At 42.2% G+C, this 24565-nt stretch overlaps 2 protein-coding genes across 3 annotated transcripts in view; one reads left to right on the top strand and one right to left on the bottom strand.

The window, feature by feature from the left end:
* Positions 1–1487: 1487 nt before the first annotated feature.
* Positions 1488–9438, top strand: acbd4 (acyl-CoA binding domain containing 4). 2 transcript variants are annotated; one of them, XM_063892725.1, is made up of 11 exons: positions 1488–1699; positions 2044–2174; positions 2652–2772; positions 3369–3453; positions 3755–3875; positions 4416–4559; positions 5800–5897; positions 5988–6192; positions 6906–7117; positions 7950–8009; positions 8498–9438. In XM_063892725.1, exons 2-11 carry the CDS (start codon positions 2084–2086, stop codon positions 8624–8626), a joined length of 1266 nt encoding a protein of 421 aa, XP_063748795.1. In that variant the 5' UTR covers positions 1488–1699; positions 2044–2083; the 3' UTR covers positions 8627–9438. The 2 variants fall into 2 exon arrangements, with proteins under 2 accessions (XP_063748795.1, XP_063748796.1); XM_063892726.1 differs by lacking the exon at positions 2044–2174 and having other exon boundaries at positions 1489–1699.
* A 1366-nt stretch (positions 9439–10804) lies between these two features.
* LOC134871079 (rho GTPase-activating protein 23-like) overlaps positions 10805–24565 on the bottom strand; it is a 69373-nt gene continuing 55612 nt past the window's right edge. Inside the window, 17 exon segments of the mRNA XM_063893672.1 lie at positions 10805–13651; positions 13654–14128; positions 14472–14503; positions 16208–16301; positions 16401–16445; positions 16524–16649; positions 17790–17879; positions 17963–18036; positions 18244–18322; positions 18463–18615; positions 19511–19623; positions 20818–20921; positions 21213–21274; positions 21353–21661; positions 23452–23589; positions 23673–23712; positions 24194–24302. Of these exon segments, the coding sequence (XP_063749742.1) occupies positions 13134–13651; positions 13654–14128; positions 14472–14503; positions 16208–16301; positions 16401–16445; positions 16524–16649; positions 17790–17879; positions 17963–18036; positions 18244–18322; positions 18463–18615; positions 19511–19623; positions 20818–20921; positions 21213–21274; positions 21353–21661; positions 23452–23589; positions 23673–23712; positions 24194–24302 (2561 nt within the window). The 3' untranslated portion in view covers positions 10805–13133.

Raw genomic sequence — 24565 nt, 5'->3', positions numbered from 1 at the left:
TCAGGCTCAAATAATAGCGTTTTCTGTACATTTAAAAGAATGGTGTGAGTTTAGAACCCATACCAGAATCCTCTATACAGATAGCTGTGTTTATGTTTTCATATACATTTTATTCATATGAATTGTGAAAGAAATTGTGTCTTTGCTGTCCTGGATGTGATTTAAGTTAACAAAAAAAGTTTGAATGTTCAGAAAAATTGTAGCCCCATAAATGGTGTTGCAGTATTAGAGCTGTCTAATGTTTTGGGTTCAGAATCAGAATCAGAATCAGAACCATTAATCGTCCCACAGAGGGGAAATTTGCATTATTACAGCAGAAAGAGCCAAAGACAGCTTAATGTTACACCAAGATACTAAACAAATATATATATATACAAGAATCACACAATTGCAAAATGCACAAAAATAGAAGTATGGCAGCCAGATATGTATTGCACAGTTATTAACAGAACAGGGGGTGTTGTAGTCAGTGTTGTAATATGTGTGGGGGTCTACCGGGGGCCATGATGGTTATAGAGTCTGACCGCTGCAGGAAGGAAGGACCTGCGGTATCTCTCCATGAGACAGCTGTCACTGAAGGAGCTCCACAGTGCGGACAAGGTGTCCTGGAGGGGGTGGGTGGTTATTATTATTTTTAATTTACCATTGCAATATACTGAAACATAACCCATTGGCCTCACGTTTTTGATTTTCAAAATATTTACTAAACATAATATAGAAACTGTTATGCTTTTACTTTGAAGGCATACTCTTAACATTTCCAGCGTTTTAGGGTTAGGTGTCTATCGGAGCTTGACAACCAACGGAGTTAAATGGATTATACACCGAGGGTAGACGCTCATGTGTCAAAGTGAAACAGCCTTCCAATGTCAATCCACCAATCTCTCAATTTAACCGAATCGCAGTTTGACTCCTGAGTCATGCTCTGACTGATATCTGAAGCTGTTTATTCCTCATACTTTCTGCTGAAACATAATCTGGGCCATAGTGCGCCACATACTGACTTCTGCTGACTGCCACTGTAGAGGCTCTTCAATGACTTGGTGTTTACCTGAAACAGAGCTTCTATTCTGCTACCCTCACTGCGCTGGCAATACATACTAGATATTTAAAAAATGATATGAGAATATAAATACATAGTCGAGATGCTGGTAATTGTTATAAACCAGATACTGTCAAACTTAAGACAAGATAAGGTCAGATATTTTTTTAATTGATCCCCATACAGAAATTCATGTGTTATGGCAGAAACAGAGTAAGAGTGAAACAGGACAATACAGATAAGAGGTCACACATGGATAATATAATAGAAAATACAATTAGACAAGTGAGTAACTGATTTTTAATACACTAGAACAGGTATGGCTAAAAAAAAATGAGTTAATGTCAGAATCACTTAATGAAAATGAAAGTATTACATTAAGCAATCTGCTGTTCTTTTTTCTGCCAATCTGCTGTGTGCACTCCAGTCCAGGAGGTGGCGGTAATGCGTCCAGTCGGTAGGTGCCAACAGCTACCTCAGAAAACAAGCAACAGAAGGAGAAGTGTCCGTAGATTTTGCCTGTCAGGTACTAACAACACTGTACAGCCAAAGAAAGTAAAGCCATACATAACAAAGACCACACATCCCTGTGGACTCCTGATACAGACCGAGCCGCCTGCTAACAGTGTCTGGTGATGGCAAGTGGCAGCGAGTGAGGTAAGACAAGTTAAAGAGCTAACTGCTAACTAAGCTAACGTCACACTTGCACAACCTGGTTAGCTAGAATACATTGGCTAGCTTAGCTAACTCTTTTTTTGCACTACGTGTTTCTTATTAAATTGATAAACAGAACCTGACTATAAAGTGTATGGTACATGTTACAAAAGTAACGAGTTAAATATACAGTACTTAGTGTTGAGTGTTGCATGCTACATGCAGTATCGTTAGATCAAAGTGTACGTCATGTGACGTCCGTTTATGATTCCACTCCTTAACTTTGTGTGTGTGTGTGTGTGTGTGTGTGTGTGTGCGTGCGCGTGCGCGTGCGCGTGCTCTCCCAGCTCCAGTTTACCCGTCCCTGAAGCTAGATTAAACAGTGTCATGCCAGTCCTGGCTATGGCACAGCCTGTGGTTGATCACCAGAAGCGCTTTCAGGCTGCTGTGGATGTCATCCATAACCTCCCCAAAAATGGTATACAGCCGTTCACAGCCATCCCATTGTCTCACACACGATGTGTCAGAAGGTCTGCTGCTGATCACACAGTAGAAGCCTCTGCCGCTTGACCTGTTATTACAGCTGTGGTTCCCGCTGTGCTGCTCTGTGCACAGTCAGTGTCAAACCAACATCATTCAGAACAGTTGGTTTGGAGTAGCCCAGTGCAGCAGCCAACACGTAGTAAGGTCTTAATAACTATGTATTGTTTTCTGGATAATTTGTAATTGTATCAAGCAGATCTCTGAATGAAAAGTCTCATCATTATCTCTATCTGAAAACACCATCGAGTCGAATTCCAGAGTGGCTCTTTTTAAAAAATTTGGCTCAACATTTTTAATAGAGTTTGGTTTAATGGATGCATCATAGTAGTCTCTATGTAGGTTCTCCGTTGAGGTAGAAGTAGAAGTCAGTAGCCAGTTGAACCCTGCTGATTAATGGTGTGTGTCTCCGCAGGCTCCTACCGGCCGTCCTATGAGGTGATGTTGCGTTTCTACAGTCTGTACAAGCAGGCGATGTGTGGACCCTGTACTGTTCCCCGACCCGGCTTCTGGGACCCAGTTGGTCGCTACAAATGGTGTGTGTATGTGTGTGTGAGGGCTTGTGTGTCATTGTGATGAATCAGGTCAGTTTTCAGTAGCACATACAGGAGCTAATTAGCAGCTCTACTGTTTGCTTTAGAAATCAATGATAAATGTTTCCAGTAAACACTAAAACACAAGTTTTATACATTTCTGTTCACTGAGTTTGTTGTGATCAGAGTAATTCAGTTAACTTTGTCTGTGAGTGTCATTTAAGGGTCGCAAAACAACACCCTAGCTCTTTCTTATGAGCAGCAGCAAGACAAATGTAACTTAGTTACTCTGGGGTCAGCAAGTTACTGATGGAGAATGTCCTGCTTAAAGGTGCAATGTGTGTTTTGAGCCGCACATTTACTTTACATTCTTAATCTTGTGTAATAACACCCTACAATTCTCATTGCATGAGACTATACATAGCAAAGTTAACCTGTGCAGTGTTGAAAATAGTCCAGGAGAAGCTCCAGAGTAATCTGACCTGGATGTAATAAAAGCATAGATGACAGTTTTCCATATGTTTGCATATCATTTTTAAGGCAGAACTGGTGTGTGTAGCTTGGTAACTTGAAGCATGGTGTGTATATGTGTGTGTTAGGGATGCGTGGATCCGGCTGGGGGAGATGAACACTGAGAGCGCCATGGCAGCGTATGTGGACGAGATGAAGAAAGTAGCACAGGAGGTACCTTTATAATACACATGTATTCCATTCACATATTTCAAACTGCATGTAGCATTTCTGGCATAACTGCAGAGAAAAAAGAAGCGAATCAGCGGAAAGCTTAGTCCAACGCTGTTATGCTAACATGCTGAGTGTCTATTAACAATATGTTGTATTTTATTTAGATCTTTTGGGGTTTCTTGTTTCTTAGCTCTTGAATCAAATCAATTCAAAGTCACATTGTGAATATGAAGTGAAGCAATAAAAAAAAAGAGGTGACTATCAGTCCAGTGGTGATTAAAGGTCTCCTCTGACTCCTCAGGTCATCGACAGCGTTCCCATGAACGAGAAGACGGCCTCGCTCTTCCACCACTTTGAGCCGCTCTACCTGGTGATGGATGACATGCCACGGCCTCCAGAGACGCTGCTCAAACTCAGAGAAGGTCGGTCATACCTGCTGTCATGTCATGGGGACCTGCTTCGAACAAACTTCATCAGTATTGTATTGGGTAGTATTAATGGGACAACACATCTAAAGGTTATTCGAAACACTCCAAACAGGATATCTAAAAGGATTGTCTTGAAACTATTATAATGTGGCCTATAGATTCTACACAATTATTTGCTTTTAGACAAAAATATTGCTGTTTTTTGAAAATCCTCTTATTTGGAGTGGTATAATATCGTTAATATTGTATCTATTCATCAGATGGACACATTTCTACAGTGATAATACATCAGTCATAGTTACATACATATAAACTAAGAGAGTAGTGAAGTAAAATGCTGTTTTCAGATTGTGTTTCTGCAGCTGACTCTGGCTGGATGTATTTCTCCCTGAGGGAATGTAAATATTGGTTCATTTGAACTTTGTGTCCAGTGTTTTTCAACTGTCAGGCGTGTGTACAGTGCTCACATGGACTGGTTGCCCTGCTCTTAGGCCAATGAAGGGACCTTTGATCATGGTGTCTCTGTTCCTGCAGGGGTGGACGGCAGTGCTGAAGGGAAAGCAGAGAGGAAGGATCTGGAGCAGAGCGATCCTGAGGAACATTCCCCTCCTCTAGAGGACTCCTATCCAGACCTGTTCCCCTTGCCTGAGGTCATAGAGCTCAGCAGCATCCACAATGGTATGTACAGGATGGAGCTCTGTCCACACACTGAAACACCAAGCCAACCTTTAAGATTTATGCACTCCAGACCACTTTAGAAAAGGTAAATAACCCTCTTTAATTCAAACAGAGGGCTGAAACTAAGCCATATTCAAACGGTTCTATCTTACTGTGGACATTCTTAGATAACCTACCAGGTTTATAACTAGTCCAGCTCTGTTCCAACAGGAAGTACTATATTAAACCTCTTTTCTACTGAAATGAGTTCTAGTTTATCTGCTGGGGCTAGTTTGAATTGCATTTGGTTCAACAAATCTCAAGAACCCTATTGCATTTGCACCAATCAGAGTATGCCACTATAATTCAGAATAAGGTGATGGCAGGAAAGTAGTATTTCACACCAGTTCCGTCACCTGATGCACAGTTCCCAATACATTTTATGCAGTTTTAATTGACATTGTTTGCCAACAAACTGCCATAAATAAACAATTGTATATTATGAAGTTTCTCTAGTATTACACTGAAGATGTGAGCGTAGCCATAAAGCCAGTCTGACTAATCAAAACTTACAGCCAACAAACTAAATAGTACATGAATTGTCTACAGCATGTTTAATTGAACAACGCGTTGCATGTTATATAAAATTCAACATTGCTGAACATTTATCAGGCATACTAATGAATGATTCACACGCTGATATATGTTGCTGTTCAGCGTCTGACGTTGTGCCAATGCTGCTACAGTAAAAACAGGAAGGCCTCGGTGGAAAATGGAAATATAGTAGATAGGGGGGGAATCACCAGGGTCCCCACTATACGATACTATCATGATACTTAAGCCACGATACGATATATTGCGATTCTACGATACGCTAAGTATTGCGATATGATATATTGCGATATGGCGCATTTCTGATTTCTTTCTCCGCTTACTCCATCTTTGTTTGGACTAACTTCCTGCCAATCCCACTGACTTTACCCCTGGCCATGACTGCACAAGAGAAAGCTCAGCACCATCTAGTGGATTAAAAAAGCAGCTGTTACCAACAACTTTTATTTGGATTCACATTATGAATAGTTTATATCATAAAATATCGGTACAATGTCGCCACGTTGAGTGTCGAGATACTGTGATGTAGTGATTATTTCCCCCATCTCTAATAGTAGAGTAACTTCTACACATTGGTTCTGTTCGAGCCCCTTAACTTTCGACCTTGTTTCAAAGCCATCCTCTTCACTGAATGCTTGTCTTTCTGCAGACTCTGGAGTGTGTGAGGGCGTGGTGTTGACCAGCGACTCAGAGAGCGAGATCTTCTGTGACTCTGTGGACTCTGTGGAGCAGCTCAGCAACATCAAGGTACGAGGCAGAGAGAGTAAACTCAATATATTCACAGTCTCAGTCTCAGCCAATAAGAACGTTCCAAAGGCTTTACATCTATGTTTACAGCTGACCGTTGTAAAGACCAATGGTTTTCACAATGGCCACGCGTCCCCGGAGTCGCCTCCCCATCAGAGCCAGCAGCTGGAAGGCCGTCTGGAAGCGAGGCAGGTGGGGGCGGGGCAAGGTGGAGAGGGGGCGGAGGACGGGAAGGGTCCCAGCCGGAGGAGCCGAGACAGTGGGCGGGAGGCTTCACACCACAACTGGAGAGAACGTAAGCTGCTGCAGCACGGTGTACAGCACATTTTAAAGAGCTGACTTTGTGTGTTTTCTTTCTGTTAATTTATCGGCTGATTTCAGAGAAGAGATGTACTTTGTTAAGAATATAAACTCATATTTTATATATATATATATACATAGAGATATAGATTCATAGCTTCTGGAGGAGATTTATCTTTGTGGCGGGTTGTTGCAATAACAATTATGTTTACTGTATTGAAAAACCTCATTTCTAATAAACATCATTTATCATTCATACTGATTATAAAATGATTATTTATAGTAATGACTGATTTATAATAAATAAACAAATGTATAATTTATTACAAAGCAATCCTATTTGTCCACTCACCAAAACATGTGATATGTCCCTTTTAAGGTACATTTAGTATAGATAAAAACATGCAAATGATTTGCGATAAATAATGAATCTATTTTATAATCTATAAGTATTTGAATCGATTGACAGCCCTGAGATATATAAATAGTCGTAAGTGTGTGGTAGGCACAGGTGTGGATATCCGATGATTGTGGGTCCTCTTTGATTATAAGTGTGTAAGGAATAACTCTGAGGTCATTATGAAAGGTTTTTAATGTAGTTAACAAAACTGCAACACTAGAACCCCCCCCCCCCACCTTTCCGTTACTCTGACTGTATGTGTGATTATCCTGATGGATGAGCTTCATATAATCTGTTCTGCTGTGCAGGTGGTGTACCTCAGGGCAGTCCGAGGAGGGGGGCCCCTGGCGGCGGTGGAGGGGCTGGCCGAGGCGGCGGGGACGGTTCTGATGGGGGGGTGGAGCGGCAGCACGAGGCCCAGCTGCAGCAGCAGATCGTGCTGGCGCTGCGACGGCTGAGGGAGGACATGAGGAGCGTGATGGACCGGCTGGAGGTGGTGGAGAGGCTTGCTGCTACACATGTAAGCTCAACATGTTATGTGGGGGGGGGGGGTTTAGCCCTGTGATACTGGTGTAAGGTCGAATGGTCCAAAAATGAGCTCCTATCGTCTTTTCCTAACCACTATTCATTGACCCCTGTGTGAAACGTCATGTGGTTAAGGAAAGGTGATAGGAGAACTCAAAAGGGCTTAGGAGAAGAGACTGCCGTCCCGTACAGTGGATTATACGTATGATTGTATGAAAATATTTTAACAATTTAATGCAACTGTACATCACCATTCAAACATGTTTTTAACAGTTTAAGAAACCCGACAGCTCTCAGTTAACACTGAGACATGTTGACTTTATTTGATCATTTTTCAGGGAAAAAGTCAAAAGTGATCTAGAGAATCAAACAGCTCTCATGATGGCGGCCACTGAGGGATTTTATTAGGAACCTATGTTTGGGTTCATATCATAAAATAACACATAAAAACAAAGCTGAAATAACTACATATTGATATTGATTATTAAAAACCCTGAATGAATGATTTGTCAGGTCTGTCTGCATGATGGCAAAATGTATATATGTTTTAATGCTTCTTTTCTGAATGGAGATGAATTGCCTTTTCAAACTCCTCTTGTAGTTTTAGCAGATAAATGGATTTTCTAAGTTAAGCTTAAACTATTGAAACCTAGCACAATAACTTCTATCAGTATTTCAACAGCAGCCAGAGGTCCTCCTGCAGGAGCCTGTGCTCCCGCTGTCCTCAGCAGAAGGACATTCAGACAGAAATAAACCACAGATTATTTTCAGTGTTGTGTTTGAAGGGATGTTAATGGTCTCTGAAGCTCATGTGTTTGTGTTGACAGGCTCAGGGTTCAGAGTGGAGAACATGTGCACAGTGTGCCGCCTCAGCTTCAAAACAGCAGGTAAGAGAGGAGCAGCATATTCAAATCAAGATAAACAATATACTGTTTATACAATTTTATTTTTGTCAAGAAACATCTATTTGCAGGGGTTTAAAATATCCTTGTGGAAATAAAATTAATAAAATGATGTTACCAGTGTCTGTTATACACACAAACAAGTACAACTTAATTGTGAGTGAACATTCTTTAATCTCTTGAGTAAGAATAGAGAATGTTGCTTGGGAAAACTACTAACATAAAATAGAAGCCTTTATTGTTTAGAAGTTTTTTCCTTATAAAGGTCCGACTCTTATCTCCTTTACCTCTGACTATTATTCTTAGGCTTAGGGTGCACAGGTTACTCCCTCTGGAGGGAACAAAGGGATTCTAGCCTCTGCAGACCATTTACATGCACACAAAACCTATAGAACACACTACAGGATAGGGACAACCCCAGAAAGCCTAACAGGGCCCCTTTAATACTCTCTGGTGTGTGCTTGTCCCCTCAGGACGAGCGGTGGGGGCTGTTTGACGCGTCGGGGCAGACCATGCTCCTTTTCCTGCTGTGGCCCTTCGTCGCTCAGGGGCTGGTCTACCTGCTGAGGAGGGCCCAGAAGAGAGGACGCGTATCTTCATGAAGAACGATGAGGAACAATCGGAACCACTCCCCTGTAGGTATCATCAGAGCTTCAGTTGTACAGCAACACGGAGTCCAGGCTGGACCAATGAGGAGGCTCCTCCCCCGCACTGAGAAGCAGCAGGACGCGTTCTGATGGAGAGACATTACCGTGGTTCACCTCAGGATCCTCTCACTCACTACAGTACATCTTTATTTAAATTATTCAGGAGGAATCAGCCGGCTGGTGACAGGCAGCAGGGAGCAGATACTGATCATGAACCAGAACAAAGAGATGATTTATATTGTTAAATTAATTAGTCAGACACAATGTACAGTCACCTTTTCCATTCACTTTTGCTACCTTAGATCAATGTTTTAAGGAATCAATAGAATATTATAAACAGCCAAAGTATCTGCCTTTAAATGGAAGCAGTCGATCTACTGATAATCAGTCACGCAGGACTTTATTCTCTCAGATCTGACTTTCACCTCGGATTGTTTGTCAGTTCCTCTTTGACTTATATTTAAGTCTCCCAGTGAACTAGCCTCTTCCATTCTCCGTCAGTCCATGCAGAAGACAGGTTTTATCGCCGCCACACTAATTGTGTATCTAATTTAGTAAATCCAACATTATTTTTAACATGGTCATATTGTTTTGTAACCTGAAATGCTAAAATACAGAATGACTAATGTAGCTGAACCATTGTCACCAAATGATGGAAGAAGTGTTTTTAACCCCCCCCCCCCGTGATGAATGTATAATACAATGACCACGTCACAATGTATAATACCAATGCATGAGCTGACATAAAAAATATATATTGATTAAAATGTTGCGTTGTGTGAAGTTATTAGTGGCACATTTGATATTTTATCACTAGCGTCGTTTCTCAGCAGCGAACAGTAACAGCTGCTGGCTAAACGCTGAGTACACACTCTAATAAGTTACAAACATAAGGTATTAGGAAACTTAGTGCAAATGTGAATAACACCACGTTTACATAACTGGTGACTAGGTACATTGTGTTTATCACTGTTATAGGCTCAAACCACACCCTGCCCACTCCCGCTCCGTGATGGAGTGAACTCCGTCTGTAGTCTCACTCGCAGCTGAGAGGCTCCCTTCTTTCCGGTGGAGGGTGTGAATACAGCGGCAAGCTCTTGAACGAACTCCCCTCTCTCCGACAGAAACAGGAAATACCGAAACAACGGTTTCAAATCAGCATCTATTGGTCAAAAAATTCAATAATAACGTAAAGGAAACTCCAAAAATCTTTACTGGCGTTTCTTTATTTGCAAACCTCTTTATTTTTAACACTGACTTCTGCAGACTTGCTGTTGGAGGGCTTGATAACCCACTCCCCCCCTCACTCGTTGGTTTGGAATGGCACTTACTGTGGAGGACGCTCCGCACGAAGGCGCAAATGGAGGGGTAGTGTGTAGGGGGCAGTTTGGAATTGAGCCATAAATTAGGGTTGGGTATCATTTGGATTTTAACGATTCCAGATCTGATTCCGGTTCTTTGAGAGGGTAAAAATAAGTCCCATGCCAATTTCACTGGGAGAAAAATATATTTGAGTCAAATGGTTATTCATATTTACAAATCACTCCATACTGTTTGATTTGGCTGCTGTTTAATACATTTACAGTCCGGGGATGTGAGGACAGGGAGGCTGGTTTACTTCATGGAGGAAATGGCGCTCAATATTTACAACAAAGGATCTTGGAATACCCAACCCTATTTTAAAATACATACGTGTGTTAAACTCACTGTAAGCTTACACACACAACCTTACAGAACCACTACTAATGTTTTAGTTTGGACTTTTTAGGACTATCATAAATGTTCATAAACAGTGAAATTATTTCTAAATAATTGCATTTTGTAGGTGGGTGTGTTTTGAATATGTAGAAATGTATTGGACAGGATGCTCAACCCCTGCTATTTTCTAATGTAATTCCAATCTCAAAGTAAATACAAATAAATACAAGGGTTCCAATGTAACATGAGTAATGCAGATATCTGGATACATTTTGTCTTTGTGTATACCCTAAAATGCACACACAACTGATAAACAAGCCACTTGCTTAGATTAGATTGAGAGGAGGGGGTTCTCCTGTCTGTGCTCCACATGCACACATTACCAACTGCTTCCACAGAAACTCACATTTGAATCAAAAAAACAAACACACTACGTTTTCCAAAACAAATAATTTAATATATTATGTATAATAATTATATACACAGGTTAACTTAACAAGGCTTTGTACAACTGTTACAAAATTGGTCCACGCACAGTCACCCAGATACATAAAGTCCATGCACAGGACAGAGGACAGACTAGATATGATTAAGACAAACAGTCCGCTCCATTTGATCTTTTCAGACTTAAACAACTAAAATGTGTTAACGGGAGCAAAAACAGTGAAAACGTGGAAAGGAAAAAGTATCACTCAGGTAAGACTGTGGCGTTTGGATGTAAGGAGCTTATTCACCCACTTCCAACTGCTGCCATGGCAACAGTAACACTGATATCATGTATGAAGCGGAGCCTCGCTGTGCGCAGGTAATTTCCTGGCTCCATTCCGCTGATACTGTACAATTAACCAAACATAAAAAAAGGAAAATCATTTTGGCATGATGTCGCATAGCTGCCTTAAACAGTTTGTTAGTTTCCTCTGAATATCCTCTCCCCACACACACACACACACACACACACACACACACACACACACACACACACACACACACACACACACACACACACACACACACACACACACACACACACACACACACACACACACACACACACACACACACACACACACACACACACACACACACACACACACACGGCAGTAGGACAGGCTTGTGTTGAACACTTCACTGACCCCATGCACACATGGAAGTTTTGGCATAATGCCCAAGTGCCATCATCCAGAGAGTGAGTGAGGGTCCCTGCGGGGCCTCAGGAGGCTTTGGAAGAGCTTTAGAGGGCAGAGCAGTAAACTGAAGCTGGCAGGTAGGCGTGAATAAGTGATATTTGCCCATGTGGGTATTGTCATAGACATCATTAGTGGGAAGACGGCAGCATGTACAGCACTTTGCATAAGACCTGTGGCAAGGACTGCTGAGGGTTTGCTGGTGAGGCAGCAGGAGATGCATTTCTGTCATCTCATATGGCTTTCTCTCATTTTAAACTTCTTTTAAATGTACAACTTAAGGGTTTCATTCCAAAACATTTTTTTTAGAAATATAAAATAATGCCCCTGTGTAGGACTCCTTACTTTGGCACCACCTAGTGGTTGTATCAGGAATAGCACTGTAAAAGATTACCGGAACACATTTTAGTGAGATTGATTCAATCAGAATCTTGTGAGACATGCGTTAATAACATGATAACTGTTATTCATTAAAGTGTAAGTTTTTGTTTTGTAATTTTAGAGGTTTTACTTCCCTGGAATATATCCACCCATACATTTCAAAAGAAAATACCTCACATGCAGCAACTTGTTTTGGTAGTTTAAGGAACGAGAGCAATGTACTTGTGACATTAGAATGATCTCATGCATTCAATACCTTTAGCAATATGCTCTGCAATTCACTGCATTACTCTTTGTGATATGGTTGTCTATGTGCCAGATTATGACAATATTTTCACTTCATCTGAAGAGATATTTTGCCACATTTTCCCAAAATCATTCAATAAACCTCTTCAGGTTAAATTATTGTTAAGCCCCTGTCTGGCCAACATTTAAAGCTGCAATATCTGGCTGCTATGGTGTGGATTCACTTGTAAAATCCTTGAATGTTCTCTGCTGACCAACAGCAAACGTGCTGACTGGTGACTCTTCAGGTGATGGACATTAGGATGAGTCAGCTGTGGAGCAGGAGAAGCTACTGCGGTTTATCCTCTGGGTCACACATTAAATCAACCTCTTCTCATCAAACTGTGGCGAGTTATTGTTCTGTTAGCCACCAAGCTAACTGTACATCAGCATGTTACCTAGCTAAGATGTCTATGGTGACTGTGAAATACACAACGCAACGAGAGAGTACCAAGCCGCTACATTAGCATGTTAGCTTGTCAGATACAGTAGTTCACCCACAACATATCGGAGTATAGCCGAACCCATTGGGCAAGATAATTAACTTTAAATTGCTGGCATGTCTTCTGGATTGAATTGTATGTAAGTCAGCTAAATGATATCTGATGTAAATATAGTGTTGTGGATCCCACAGGCGTTTGTTTTCCCTGAAAACTGTACCTCAGCTTACCTTACAGTCCTAATGCTCTTTTAAAATGTACAACGTCATACGATAAGGAAATTAACAATTATTTTGTAAGTAAAGGGTTAAAGATGCATAGCTTGAATCCTATGGGTCTAATGTTTTAAATGGAGCTGATATAATCTCGGAATGAAACTACAGCTGCTCATGATGTCAGATCCCTAGAGCAACATGCAGTGACAGCGCTTCGGCGTGTGTGAGTAAAGGGCGCGTGCGTTAATAGGGGAAGCTGTTAAACGACCACCGTGTGACGCCGCCATGCCCTCGTCTTGTCCCGCGGGGCCAAACCCGACCTCCTCAGGACCACAGGGTGAGAATCAGGTGAGGAAGAGGAGGAGTGAGGGGTAGGCTCCTGGGCTAGACGAGGGAGAGGATCCATTTCCTGAATTGACCCAGGTCCTACAATTAATCCCTGAGGAACCCCAACACGTGCAGCCTGACCTGGTGTTCCTTCAATGACTCGGCCCACCTCCACCCTCTCTGCTCTCCATCCTCTCACCCTGTCCTCACCCCTGCCCAGCTCCAGGTCCAGATTCATGGACACGGCTCTGGTCCTCTCCCCTCTCGTCTTCCTGTAGCGGACTGGCACTGACTGGTTCCAGTCTGGCTGCTGGGTCCCATAGAAGCTGGACGACTGGTAGAGGCTGGGAAGCCGGGTGGGGCGGATCCAGAAGGGTACTATGGGATGTCCTCTGGCCTGATTGTGAGGCCTCATATTGGAAGGGGGAGTCGACTCTGTTGGGGGTCTTGGGTATGTGGTCTGGAGTGTGGGCAGTGGAAACTGTTTGGACGAAGCTGCGGCACATTTCGAGGCAAGGTGGTTCTCCGCCTGCTCTCCTTTTGAAAATGTTTTGCAGCTCTCCCTGCCCCACTCCCCACTTCCTGTTCAGACCCTTCCTCTCCAGCCACAGGATGGTGTCCCTCGGAGGTCTCTCTAGCTTTCACCGCCGTTTCCTCTTCCACCCTTTTTTCTTTTTTAGGGATTGTATGTTCTCCCATGGCCGCCTCTTCCTTCCTTCTCTCCACTTCCTCCTCGCCTCCCTCCTCCTCCTCCTCTCCTCCCCCGTAGTTGCTGGTTTTGACGGGCTCGTGCTCCGAGTCCTCGTCGGCGCTGTCATCCTGCAGGTGGGGGCTGAGGCTTTTCTTACGTTTGCGGGTCACAGCAGAGATGATGGACTTGGGCAGGAAGTCCCTGGCATTCAGGTCCTTTTTGGAGAGTGATGAAAACTGAAAGGGTAAAATCACAGTCAGAGGTGGAAGAAGTACTCAGAATTTTAAGTAAAAGTACCACTTTTACATTTAAAAAATAAATTGTTACAAATGAAACTCCTGCATTCACAGTAAAAGTAAAAAAGTACTGGCATCAAGTTATATTTAAGTATTAGTGGTAACAGTACTCGTAGTGGCCCATTTCAGAATCATATACTATATTGAGTTATCGGTTATTATTATGATTATGTGTTTGTACCACAGCTTATAAATGTCAAATAATGGACACCCCATATTTCATATTCCAGAATCCCTGATCCTTTTCCCAGAGTAAAGTACAAGTTAGAGATGTCTTGCTCACCTTTGACTTAAGAGAATCGCTGGTGGTGGAATCTGTGAAGAAGGAGAGGTGGTTAGAACCGTGTCGTCCCTGGACACGTGCTGGTAGTAGTGTTAGAGGTGGGGTCTTATCACAGCACACACTGCTGCAGCAGAACTCTGGCCCTTACAGGAGGATTCAGCTTCAGAATCAAACTGTTTCACTGCGTTGCTACTTAAGGTGGCAAAATGACCAGAGTCTACCTTAAACATTAATGAGTAGTGGCGTGATGGTACAGGAGTCACGGGTCAGTTCATGTCTGGGTGTCAAAACAGACAAAAATGCTGTTTTTGCACACTGGCAACTTTCCTAAACTTTTGTCTTCATAAAAAAGGAAAGTTTTCAAAACACTTCTGTGTTCTACTGTACGAATACTTTCCAAAAGAGGACTTGTCTTAAGTCATGGAACTTAAAATATCTCTAATGCAACATGATGCCGCCAAATGTGTTTCCACTTTTTCTTTTACAGCGCAGGATAAACTCAGAGACACCGTCCTGTACTACACAACCATCTCTCCGCCCCTGTCATGGCTGAGCTGGACCCCAACGATGCCGTTTGTTTTATGTTACCATGCTCATACAGCTTCGGAAGAAAAAAAATTAGACCACTTCAGCATTATCAGTAAGCCTTTGAGTTAAATGGTATTTTTAAAATGTTGTTCTATAAACTACTGACAACATTTCTCTGTGTTGGAATTCAACAGACACTGGAATAGCTGCCATACATGTAGAGATAAAGATTTAAGAAAAATGTGGAGTGGTTTCTACAGGGCTGTATGAGCTTGTTGTGCTTGTGAACTTTGTGCACCAATCTACACATGGTGTATTTGTCATGCACCGGACTGTGACCCCTGCACTGTGACGACAAGTCAACACAAATTCAAGCCCTGACAGCAAGACATGGGCATGACGGTTCAGTGGTGGGAACTAAGACAGATGGAAAAAAATAGAAACACCAAACACACAAGGAGGAAAACCTGGTCCTACCGAAGAGGCTGATCCACTGTCTCAGCTAGAGAAGAGAGAGCAGAAAGGTGCGGAAAGAAAGAGAGATAGTTAAAAAAAAGTAGGAAACATCATGAGTATACTCAGGCAGAGAAATAACAGTGGGAGATTAAAGAGAGCTACTGAAGGCAATGAGTCAGAGTAAGTAGCAGTGAGGATTGTAAGGCAGCAATTAAACATTAAGGTTTAATTGGTATTAGTCATGGGAGGCTTCTTCTATAGCTAAGGAAAAGACCCAGTTAGGAAGCGTTCAGGCTCAGGGGTCAGTATAGATCAAATGGAGATAATCTTAAACCATGTGCATAATAATGCTGGTTTCAAAATCATTTTTTAGCTACTTGAATTCATTTGTTTGTACAAATAGGCTTTTGAAAAAGTTTGTTGCTGTAAAAGCATGTCAAATAGTGACATATTTAAACGTATACGTATACATTTCTTGATTAAAACATTATAACTCAAAAATAGTCAATTTAAATACCAAATTCTTACTTATACATAGACAATGCCCAGAGAGAGTGCCACATGGGGTTTATAAAGGAGCCCCCCCCCCGGGACAAAAGTGCCCTGTTCTTTTGTTTTTACAGTACAAATCTTGGCACCCTTACCATTACTAAGGACACACAGCAACTGTACTGGCTTTAGTTAAGTTTTAAGATATCCTCTCAAAGTTAAGGTGCATCTCTCATGCCACGCATTAAATCCCACGTCCTCACCTGAGGCCTCCCCCGGCATGCCCGGCCTGCCGATGTTGGACAGCAGATGGTCGATGTTGGGAACAGGTTGCATGTTCCGCTTGTCTTCTGGAGTCTACACAGACACACCACACACCCAGAAATGTAATACTACCCAAAATAGTCGTACAAATGAGGACAAACATTCCCTGTTTTGATGACATGACTAACATACCTTCTCCTCCTTATCAAGCTCTCCGTCAGTGAAGAACCAGTCGTGCTGTTGAAGCAACACAGCATTAATGACAAACCAAGCACAGAGTGGGGGAGTATTTATGCATTAGCTCTTTGTTCTTACGTGCAGGATGAGTGTCTCCACTATTTTGTAGCGGTCAGGCATGTGGATCACCATGTCTGTCATGTTGTCCTCTGACGTCCTCACCAGAGTGGGACCAAACACCAGAGCCAGGTTTCTCGGCTCCATCTGGAAATCATCTCTAAGTTAAGATCATGTCTAACCTTCAAGGTCCCCTATTATGCAAAAGGCACTTTTTGATGTCTTTTATGCAAAAATATGTCCTCAGTGTCTAAGGAGAATCACAAATTTGGGGCGGCAGTGGCTCAGTCAGTAGGGACTTGGTCTTGGGACAGAAGGGTCGCCGGTTCACGTCCCGATTGGACCAAAAAAAATATGGAGTGAGCTGGTAGCTGGAGAGGTGCCAGTTCTCCTCCTAGGCCACTGCCGAGGTGCCCTTGAGCAAGGGACCTAACCTCTATCTGCTCCCTTGGCGCCGGGTACCTGGCTGCCTCTCTGCTCTGCCACCTCTCCTCTGCATGTGGTTGTGTGTGCATGTATTTCCTCTGTGTGTTTAATGTGTGTCAACAGAGTAGAGAAAGCAATTTCCCTGTAAGGGATTAATAAAGGTATGTCTTCTTCAAATTGTCAGAAAATACAACCTTCTCTCTTTTACAAACGAGCTGTTCCAGATTTGCTGTTCATATGACGTCATAAGGGAAATGTGGACTGACTTTACATTGAACTCCTGGCAACGTCCCGTCCACGTGATAAGTCCCAACCTATCGTCCCCAATATACAGTCAGCAGCTGAAACCACTCTGTTTTGGAAGTATTATGGTCTGTGTTTACAATAGCAAACATCGCTAAAACTCGGAGCTAGCACTGTACTGGAGAGACTACGTGTAATATAAAGGTCCTGTCCTTGTGGTAAACAGAGAGAAACGTTTGAGCTCCATACTGTTTCAGAAATAATGCTGGATGTGGTTTGGAACATAATATGGCGTTTAATCACGGCAGCGTTTAGCTGAGGGTTGAGCTGAGAGAGATCATGACGCTCCAAAGGGGTGTGGCCAGCAGCAGCTCCAAAGGGGCGTAGCCAGCAGCAGCTAGTTCATTTAAAGCTACAGTCACAGAATCAGCACTTCAGGAACAGGGCTGAAATAGAGGGGGATGAGGCATGCTACAATGGGGGATCTGTTTGGGATTTTGAGCAAAACGCTGCAGAGACATGTTTTGCATAGATATGGCCCTACAATAGATTGTTCAAATATAGAATAATAGAGACCTTCAATGCATGATTGTGTTACCTGAGAGGCGCACAGCTTACCTTGTTCTTGTCAGAGTTATCTGCCACCTTCTTCAGGTGACCCACTAGGAACTTCATGGTGTGGTAATAATGATCTGGGAGGTCATGGAGCTGGAGACAAAAGGATGATGAATTTTGTATAAAATAGATTTTAAAGTAAAGGGAGAACACATTCATTGCTTTGTGACACATACCAGCTTCTTCATGGTCTTCAGTCTGTCCTCTGCATCTTCTATACGGTTGGCATCAATGAAATCATTGTATTTGTCTGTAGACAGAGTAGACATATGACAATAATAGGCTTTTATATTTCCGCATGAGGTTTCATACAGGTAGAGAAAGAGGCATTAAACGATGTTTATTTGTATACAAACTGGAAAAAGCATCCAGTTGCAGCCCTACTTTTATAATGTGCACTACAGAGGATCATTTTGATTCATGCCACGCTTTACAATAAACTAATGAGAGGACGCACCATCAGTGAAAAGAGGCTCAGGCAGTTTCCGGAAGAACGATTTGAGCAGGCTGCTGATCACGTTCAGGTCCTGCCATCTCTGTGGAGACACAAAGGACAGGGTTTACTGTAAAGCATTTAAACATAAACGCTTCTAATGTACCTTAAATATTCTTAGTTATGGCTACAGGTAACACGTTTACACAGATGGAAAGGTGTGTGTAGCAGTGTGTTGTGCACCTCCTCAGCTGTGTTGATGTCCAGCCCCTTGTTGAGATGCTCCTGCAGGTTTGACACCATTGCGTTGTTCCCCGGCACACGGTAGATTCCGGTGTATTCCAAACCCGTGTCCTCTACCACACCACAGCACATCTCCACGATCAGAGGGACAAACTAGGACAAACAGGGAGGGAGGGAAGCATTGGAATTAATGATGGAGTGGAGCAACAAAAGGATGTTTATAATGAAAGACACACACGCAAATAAAGGACTTCCGTCAGTGTGGTTTGTGTCTATTTGGAAACACAGAGACATGCAGACTTGAAGTATTTATAATGTGTCTTAGGTTCAATCAAAAGTTAATAGACACTTAGCTAAACTTATTAAATGATTCTGATTGGCTGAAGGGCCCTTTAGGCATGTGACATCACCTGTATCTCTTTCAGGGATGCATTGAACAGTTTTTTAATACCTAAATAGTATTATTCAGAGATGTGACAATACAAAGTGTATTTTGAGATGTTACAGGGTAATGCTTTCAATATGACATTAAATAGATAATAAGTTACATTCCTGCTTATCAGCTTATCTTGCTTGTCAGCTCAGTTTGTCAGGATTTAATCCTAAATTTAATGATAAACTTTTAATTAAATAACCCAAGGGTTTCTTTCAGTAATCATTTACTCATTGATCTTCAGAATATGTTAAGGTACTCTTTTTAAAAATGTTTGTCATGTAGCCATTTAGAAACCAGAACAAAACAGTGTTCTTTGTGTACTTCTTTAAAGGAAGAAATATCACAAAGTCGGTGGGAGGGGGGGTGGAAACACACAAGCTGCTCCTCATAACCCTTAATTAAGATCCAAATGTGATCTGAATCAGCTCCAATCAGCTCAGGGAATTGTAACATTCACTTATATGAACGGAGAAAAAAGGGAAAGTACCAAATAAAGAGGGACTGCCACAGAATCACATTAGTTTTTCAGACAGTGGAGTTGCATTTATTGTTAGTCCATGAATCATGTTGGTGTGGTTGTTCATATTTCCTCATGAAACACTGAAGGCTCACTTTGTGGTTGACGGCAGGCTGACAGTCCTCCAGTCTCACGCCGAAAGCCTTCGGACTGCCCGTCTTCTTCGCCTTCTTCATGATGTTGATGCCCCACAGCGCCTTGTTGTCATCTGCACACACACACAAAAAAAATTCAATAACTGGCCAGTGTCAGATTGTCCACACGATACACACAGGTGTTAGAAAATACAGGTTTGAACTCACAGTGACCTCTGCATGTAAACTGGGCTCACACTAAAACCCTTCCTGCGCTAACAAAGACATTCCATCTATGTGTAAGTTCATATAAACATAAACTAGAGAATTTATTTAGACCCATTTTAATGTCTATCAAATACATTTCAAGAAAAACATGTCAATGTCAAGGTTCATCATCAGAAGCTAAAGAGTACAAAAACTCAGACACAACCCAACCGTCATCTGAACTATTAATGAAATCCAGGCAAATGTTATTGGTAACTTCAATTCTAATTAGAAACCAAACATAGGTTTTTATGTCCGCCTCGAAGCATGTTTTAAAGCAGGCTAAATGTACAGATAATTCATATTTGCTTTAACATCGGTTTCCCACAGCAAAACGTCACAAGTTACCCATCATGCCTGGCTGTCGAGAGCATAGAGCATGCGCAGTTGAGTCTCCCCTTAAGCCCCGCCCCCGATCTCCCGCTCTTGGCTCAGTAGAATGAATGGAGAGAAAATAAATCTGGATTCAGCTTTTAGCGCATTTTACAACTTTAAGGACCTACTGTTTTAATAAGGGCTATAAAAGGGTTCATACTGGGAAGTTTATTTAGTTCAAAGAAATGATGGACAGATCTTTTCCAATGTAAGTCAATGGGAAAACGTCTTGCCAGGAGGCGCCACGGACTGAAACTGAAGTTGTAGTACTACTGTTTGACCACTATGAATATTTTCCACAGCGTCCGTAGCACCTCCTGGGGGCTTGCTCTGGACCAGGGGGCAACCTCCGGGGTTGAGCAGTGAAACACAGACGGAAGTGCCGAAAATTGCAGTTCATCGAATGGCCGCGTGGCCTGGCTCCAGAGCAATTTACATAGACCCCCACGTTAAAATGCCAATTTTTACAGCAGAAATAAACATGTTTACAGCGTGGTACAAAAATTGCTTTTGGTCTCTATAGCTAATTTCCCTATTCATGACTACTGTGAGGAGGGTGAATTTCTATACAACTCTCCCGTTTTAATTATATTAAGGCTTATATTTATGCATAATTTAAGGGGGTGCAGTCTCTTTCATCGTGTTGTATGTTGGTGAACACAGACCTCCGTTATGTTGGTACTCACCAGTTCTGGCCCGGCTCACGGAGGTGTTGTCAGTCTTAGCCAGCAGGAAGGGAGGCATCATGCGATGGGCTCTGGGAGAGGAGTCGGGCTTAGTGCCTGTCAGACTGCACCCAGGGAGACAAATCAAGAACATCAATTACGCTGTGATTAGATGTTTTTGGTGTGAAGAGGACGTTTACAGATTTCAGTGAATGAAATATCTTTCAGTTCTTTATAGAAATCCTAAGATGACCTCAGTTTAATGGAACAAAAAAAGCTGGAGGTTGTTTTATTTTTGGTCCTTGGTATCTGCTCTCAAAGTGATTGTCTGCGACAGGCCTCCAGCCCTGAGCTACAGAGACTCTCCTCACACAAGGGATAAGGGACAGGGGTGGTCATGTGATCATAAAGCTGACCTGTGTTTCCTGTAGTCGTTCAGCTTCTTGTTGATGAGGGCTTGTCCTGAGAAACCAATCTCCTAGAGAAAGAGGAGAAGATGTCAGTATGTGTGTGTTTGGGTTCATTACATGAGAGTAGGCGTGTATAAAGACCTCACCTCGTTGTCGGTCTTGCTGTTCTCCCGGATGACTCTGATCCAGGCCAGCATGTCGTCCCGGTCCTCGGCCTGCAGCAGGTACTCGCAGAAGTCCTGCGTGGTCAGCCTCAGAGTGTGCTTCCTCTTGGTCTCACTGTAGGCGATGTCGATCAGGCAGCCACGGATGCTGATTGGAGGATGCTCGTCCTGGCCGGGCCCCGCCCCCGCCCCATGCAGGACGGCCTCCCGCTTGTCCTTGTAGAGGAAGAGCGAATGGGAGCGCAGGACGGAGAAGACACGCTTCCATGGTCGCATGCCACCTCCTACTTTCTACAGGAAATACAGACACAACCACAGGAATCAGCCAATCGCCGCTTGGTATAAGTAAGTGACGGTTAACTTTGTATATGTACACGTACAAACGCCTACATTTACTTGATTAAAGTTACAGAAAGAAAAATGTAACCAGGAAAAAAATGATCAATAGCAGGATTCAGATGTTAAAACAAATCATAAAATAAAGAAGGATATAGCCCGCACATTTCATGACACAACAGCCTCTCTTTAGTGAAAAATACTTGGTTTTCTCCTTTTGTTTGTATTGTAAACAGTTCATCAAGACTATTCTTTGCAGAGAGCCTCCCGGTGTGAAAAGACGTTTTGCAGGAAATTAGGGAAGGTTTTAAATGTGTTCTCTGGAACATGTTTAACATCTTTGTGTCCTGCTACTGCTCCAAGTAAAATCTGGCAACACGTATGTGCAGAATGATTTGAGTACTTGGTTGATGACAGCAGCTTCACAGCTGGAAGGCAGAACTTGCGCTGACCTGTGAGGATGTTCCTCTTGTGTGCTTCACGTGAAAAATAATAATGAAACTTCAGCATTTTTATTCCCTATTTTTTTTTGTTTTTATTTGGATATATTGTATTGACAAAATCTTTATTTTAATATTGTGATACTTAGAATAGGTTACTGATTACATTCTTACAGCTAATTAGCAACTGTATCGCAATACAATTTTAAAGTAACCCTCCCAACCCTTGCCTTGCAGTGAACATCTGAAATACTATACTCTAAAGTGCCTTGTGTTTCTAAAACAATTAAATAAAACAAAGTATAGAAAGTAAACTCTCCTATATTAATCGACAGCTATCTAGCTCTACCCTGCAATACAAGAACATAGCTGCTTTAGTCTTGTAACAGATAAGCAACTTAAGAACATTTTTTGTAAGCTGTAGTCTGTGCTCATGAATAGTACAGAATAAAAGTAGCTGTTAGAAATAATCAATATATTAGAGCGGAACTTTAAAAGATAATTCACTGTTTCTGGACGGATCATATTTGTCCATTTCCGGTAGTATTACAGGATGTTGTTTTTAGCCTCAGATAGCATAAAGCTAATATTGTTTTGTATATATGAGTAGAGGGAGAAGGACCAGTGGAGTTGCATACTAAACACACCGCCTCTACCTCTCACTCATTGATGCTGCAATGATACAGTTGCCTGTTTAATAACTGATAAACCTCCTAAGAATTGCAAAATAGACTATCGTAGATGACAGCTCCAGGACTTCGCTAACAAGATGGCGACGGTGACGTCATAAGAGGACCCGCCCCCGACGACGTCAGCCTATAGAGGAGGATCCAGCCCCCCGCTACCAACCAATGAGAGCACGACAGCGGGGCGCGTCTGATTTTGAAGTTGTTTATTGTATGGTCGGAAAGGGGTGGTTCTATAAAACATGTTTGGATTGTGAAATCGAGCTCTCTTTTGTTCCGGACCGCCAGACAGTAACTACTGATGAGCTCCGCTCAGTCAGTGGCCTGTGGACGCGTGTCCCGGGCTATTGAGCCACAGCTGTGAAGCTTTTGTAAGGCCTACTACTGCATCCTTTTATTAAACACTCCTTTTATAACTTTTAAGGGAGTTTTGCTTTCTTTATTTTAAACCGTCTCCTGGGCTTCAAATAAACGAACATTTCTTACATAGCCCTAAAATGGTTAAACCTGCTGGTTAAAGTTAAGCTGGTAAAATGTACAGCTGCTGCCTAGAAACAAAAAAGCTTTCTTAAGTATAAAGGTGCAGTATGAGTGATCCAGTAAGGGCGGTGTGTGTTACCTTTCCCTTCTCTGTGAGGATCTGTTTGTAGTGCAGCCAACCCTCCTTGCGTACGTCACTGAAGGTGATGGTTCCCAGCTCAGAGGTGGAGTGCCGTTTGGACCGGGCCTCCTCCTGGGCTCGCAGGCTCTCCAGAGACTGAAACACACGCAGGGTTATCAGACACTTGCTGAGAATGAATACAATAGAAATACAAAATATAATACATGTTGAATGCTTACCCCGTCAGTGAAAAAGCTCTTGACCCTTTTTGGTAGTTTCCTGTGAAACGGAAAGGACGGGAGTCACCAAAACAGGACTCCTAAAGAAGGTCTGTCAGATTTTACAGATATCCTGAGCCTGACTCAAAGGCTTTAGAAGAGAAATATACATTCTAAATGGTAAGTATACGTTTAAAAATTTTAAATAAACATAGTATACTAACAACCATAACTACTAAAAAAGTTCACATGAAATCACTCGAAGTCCCCCATTTATTTCATGAAAAGGCAATATTCAATAGGCACTTTATACCTACACAAATACACTATTGGTATTACTTATCATACGTGGTACACATAATACATAATCATACATTCTAAATTAAAAAAGTACTTGTGGTCTTTAGAAAACCTGAAGATTCTTTCAATGATCCTGTGTCATTTGTTAAAGTTTTAGGGCACATAATGTTTAGACAGAGTGACATTTCTAAAACTATATGGACTTATTTTAGTTAAGAATGCAGCTTTTAAAGTGTCCTTACGAGAAGACTCGGTTTTCCTCCCTGAAGGTGTTGAGACCCTCGTCACAGGACTTGGATCTCTCGGTGGTGATGGCCAGCAGGTAGGAGGAGCGGCGGCTTTTAATACTCCCTGAAGAGAGACGAGGTGAGTTAGAGAGGAGAGGAGGGGGCAAAGATGTATTTTATAATGAATGGTAGTGACATGTTACACAGAGGGAGGGTACACAATATGTTATGTATGGTAGTGACATGTGAAGCTGGAAACTTCCTTATCAAATGATAGCTTTTTGCATTCCATTTTTCAAATATCTTCTTTTAAATTACACTGAGGCTGACAGACATATCAGTGTGCCAGTACACACCCATTACATAACTGCTCATCATCTTGATTCA

Source organism: Eleginops maclovinus, chromosome 10 (genome assembly GCF_036324505.1).
Source record: "Eleginops maclovinus isolate JMC-PN-2008 ecotype Puerto Natales chromosome 10, JC_Emac_rtc_rv5, whole genome shotgun sequence".
NCBI lineage: Eukaryota > Metazoa > Chordata > Actinopteri > Perciformes > Eleginopidae > Eleginops > Eleginops maclovinus.
The sequence above is the reverse complement of the archived record's forward strand: the minus strand, read 5'-3'. Positions and strand labels throughout refer to the sequence as shown.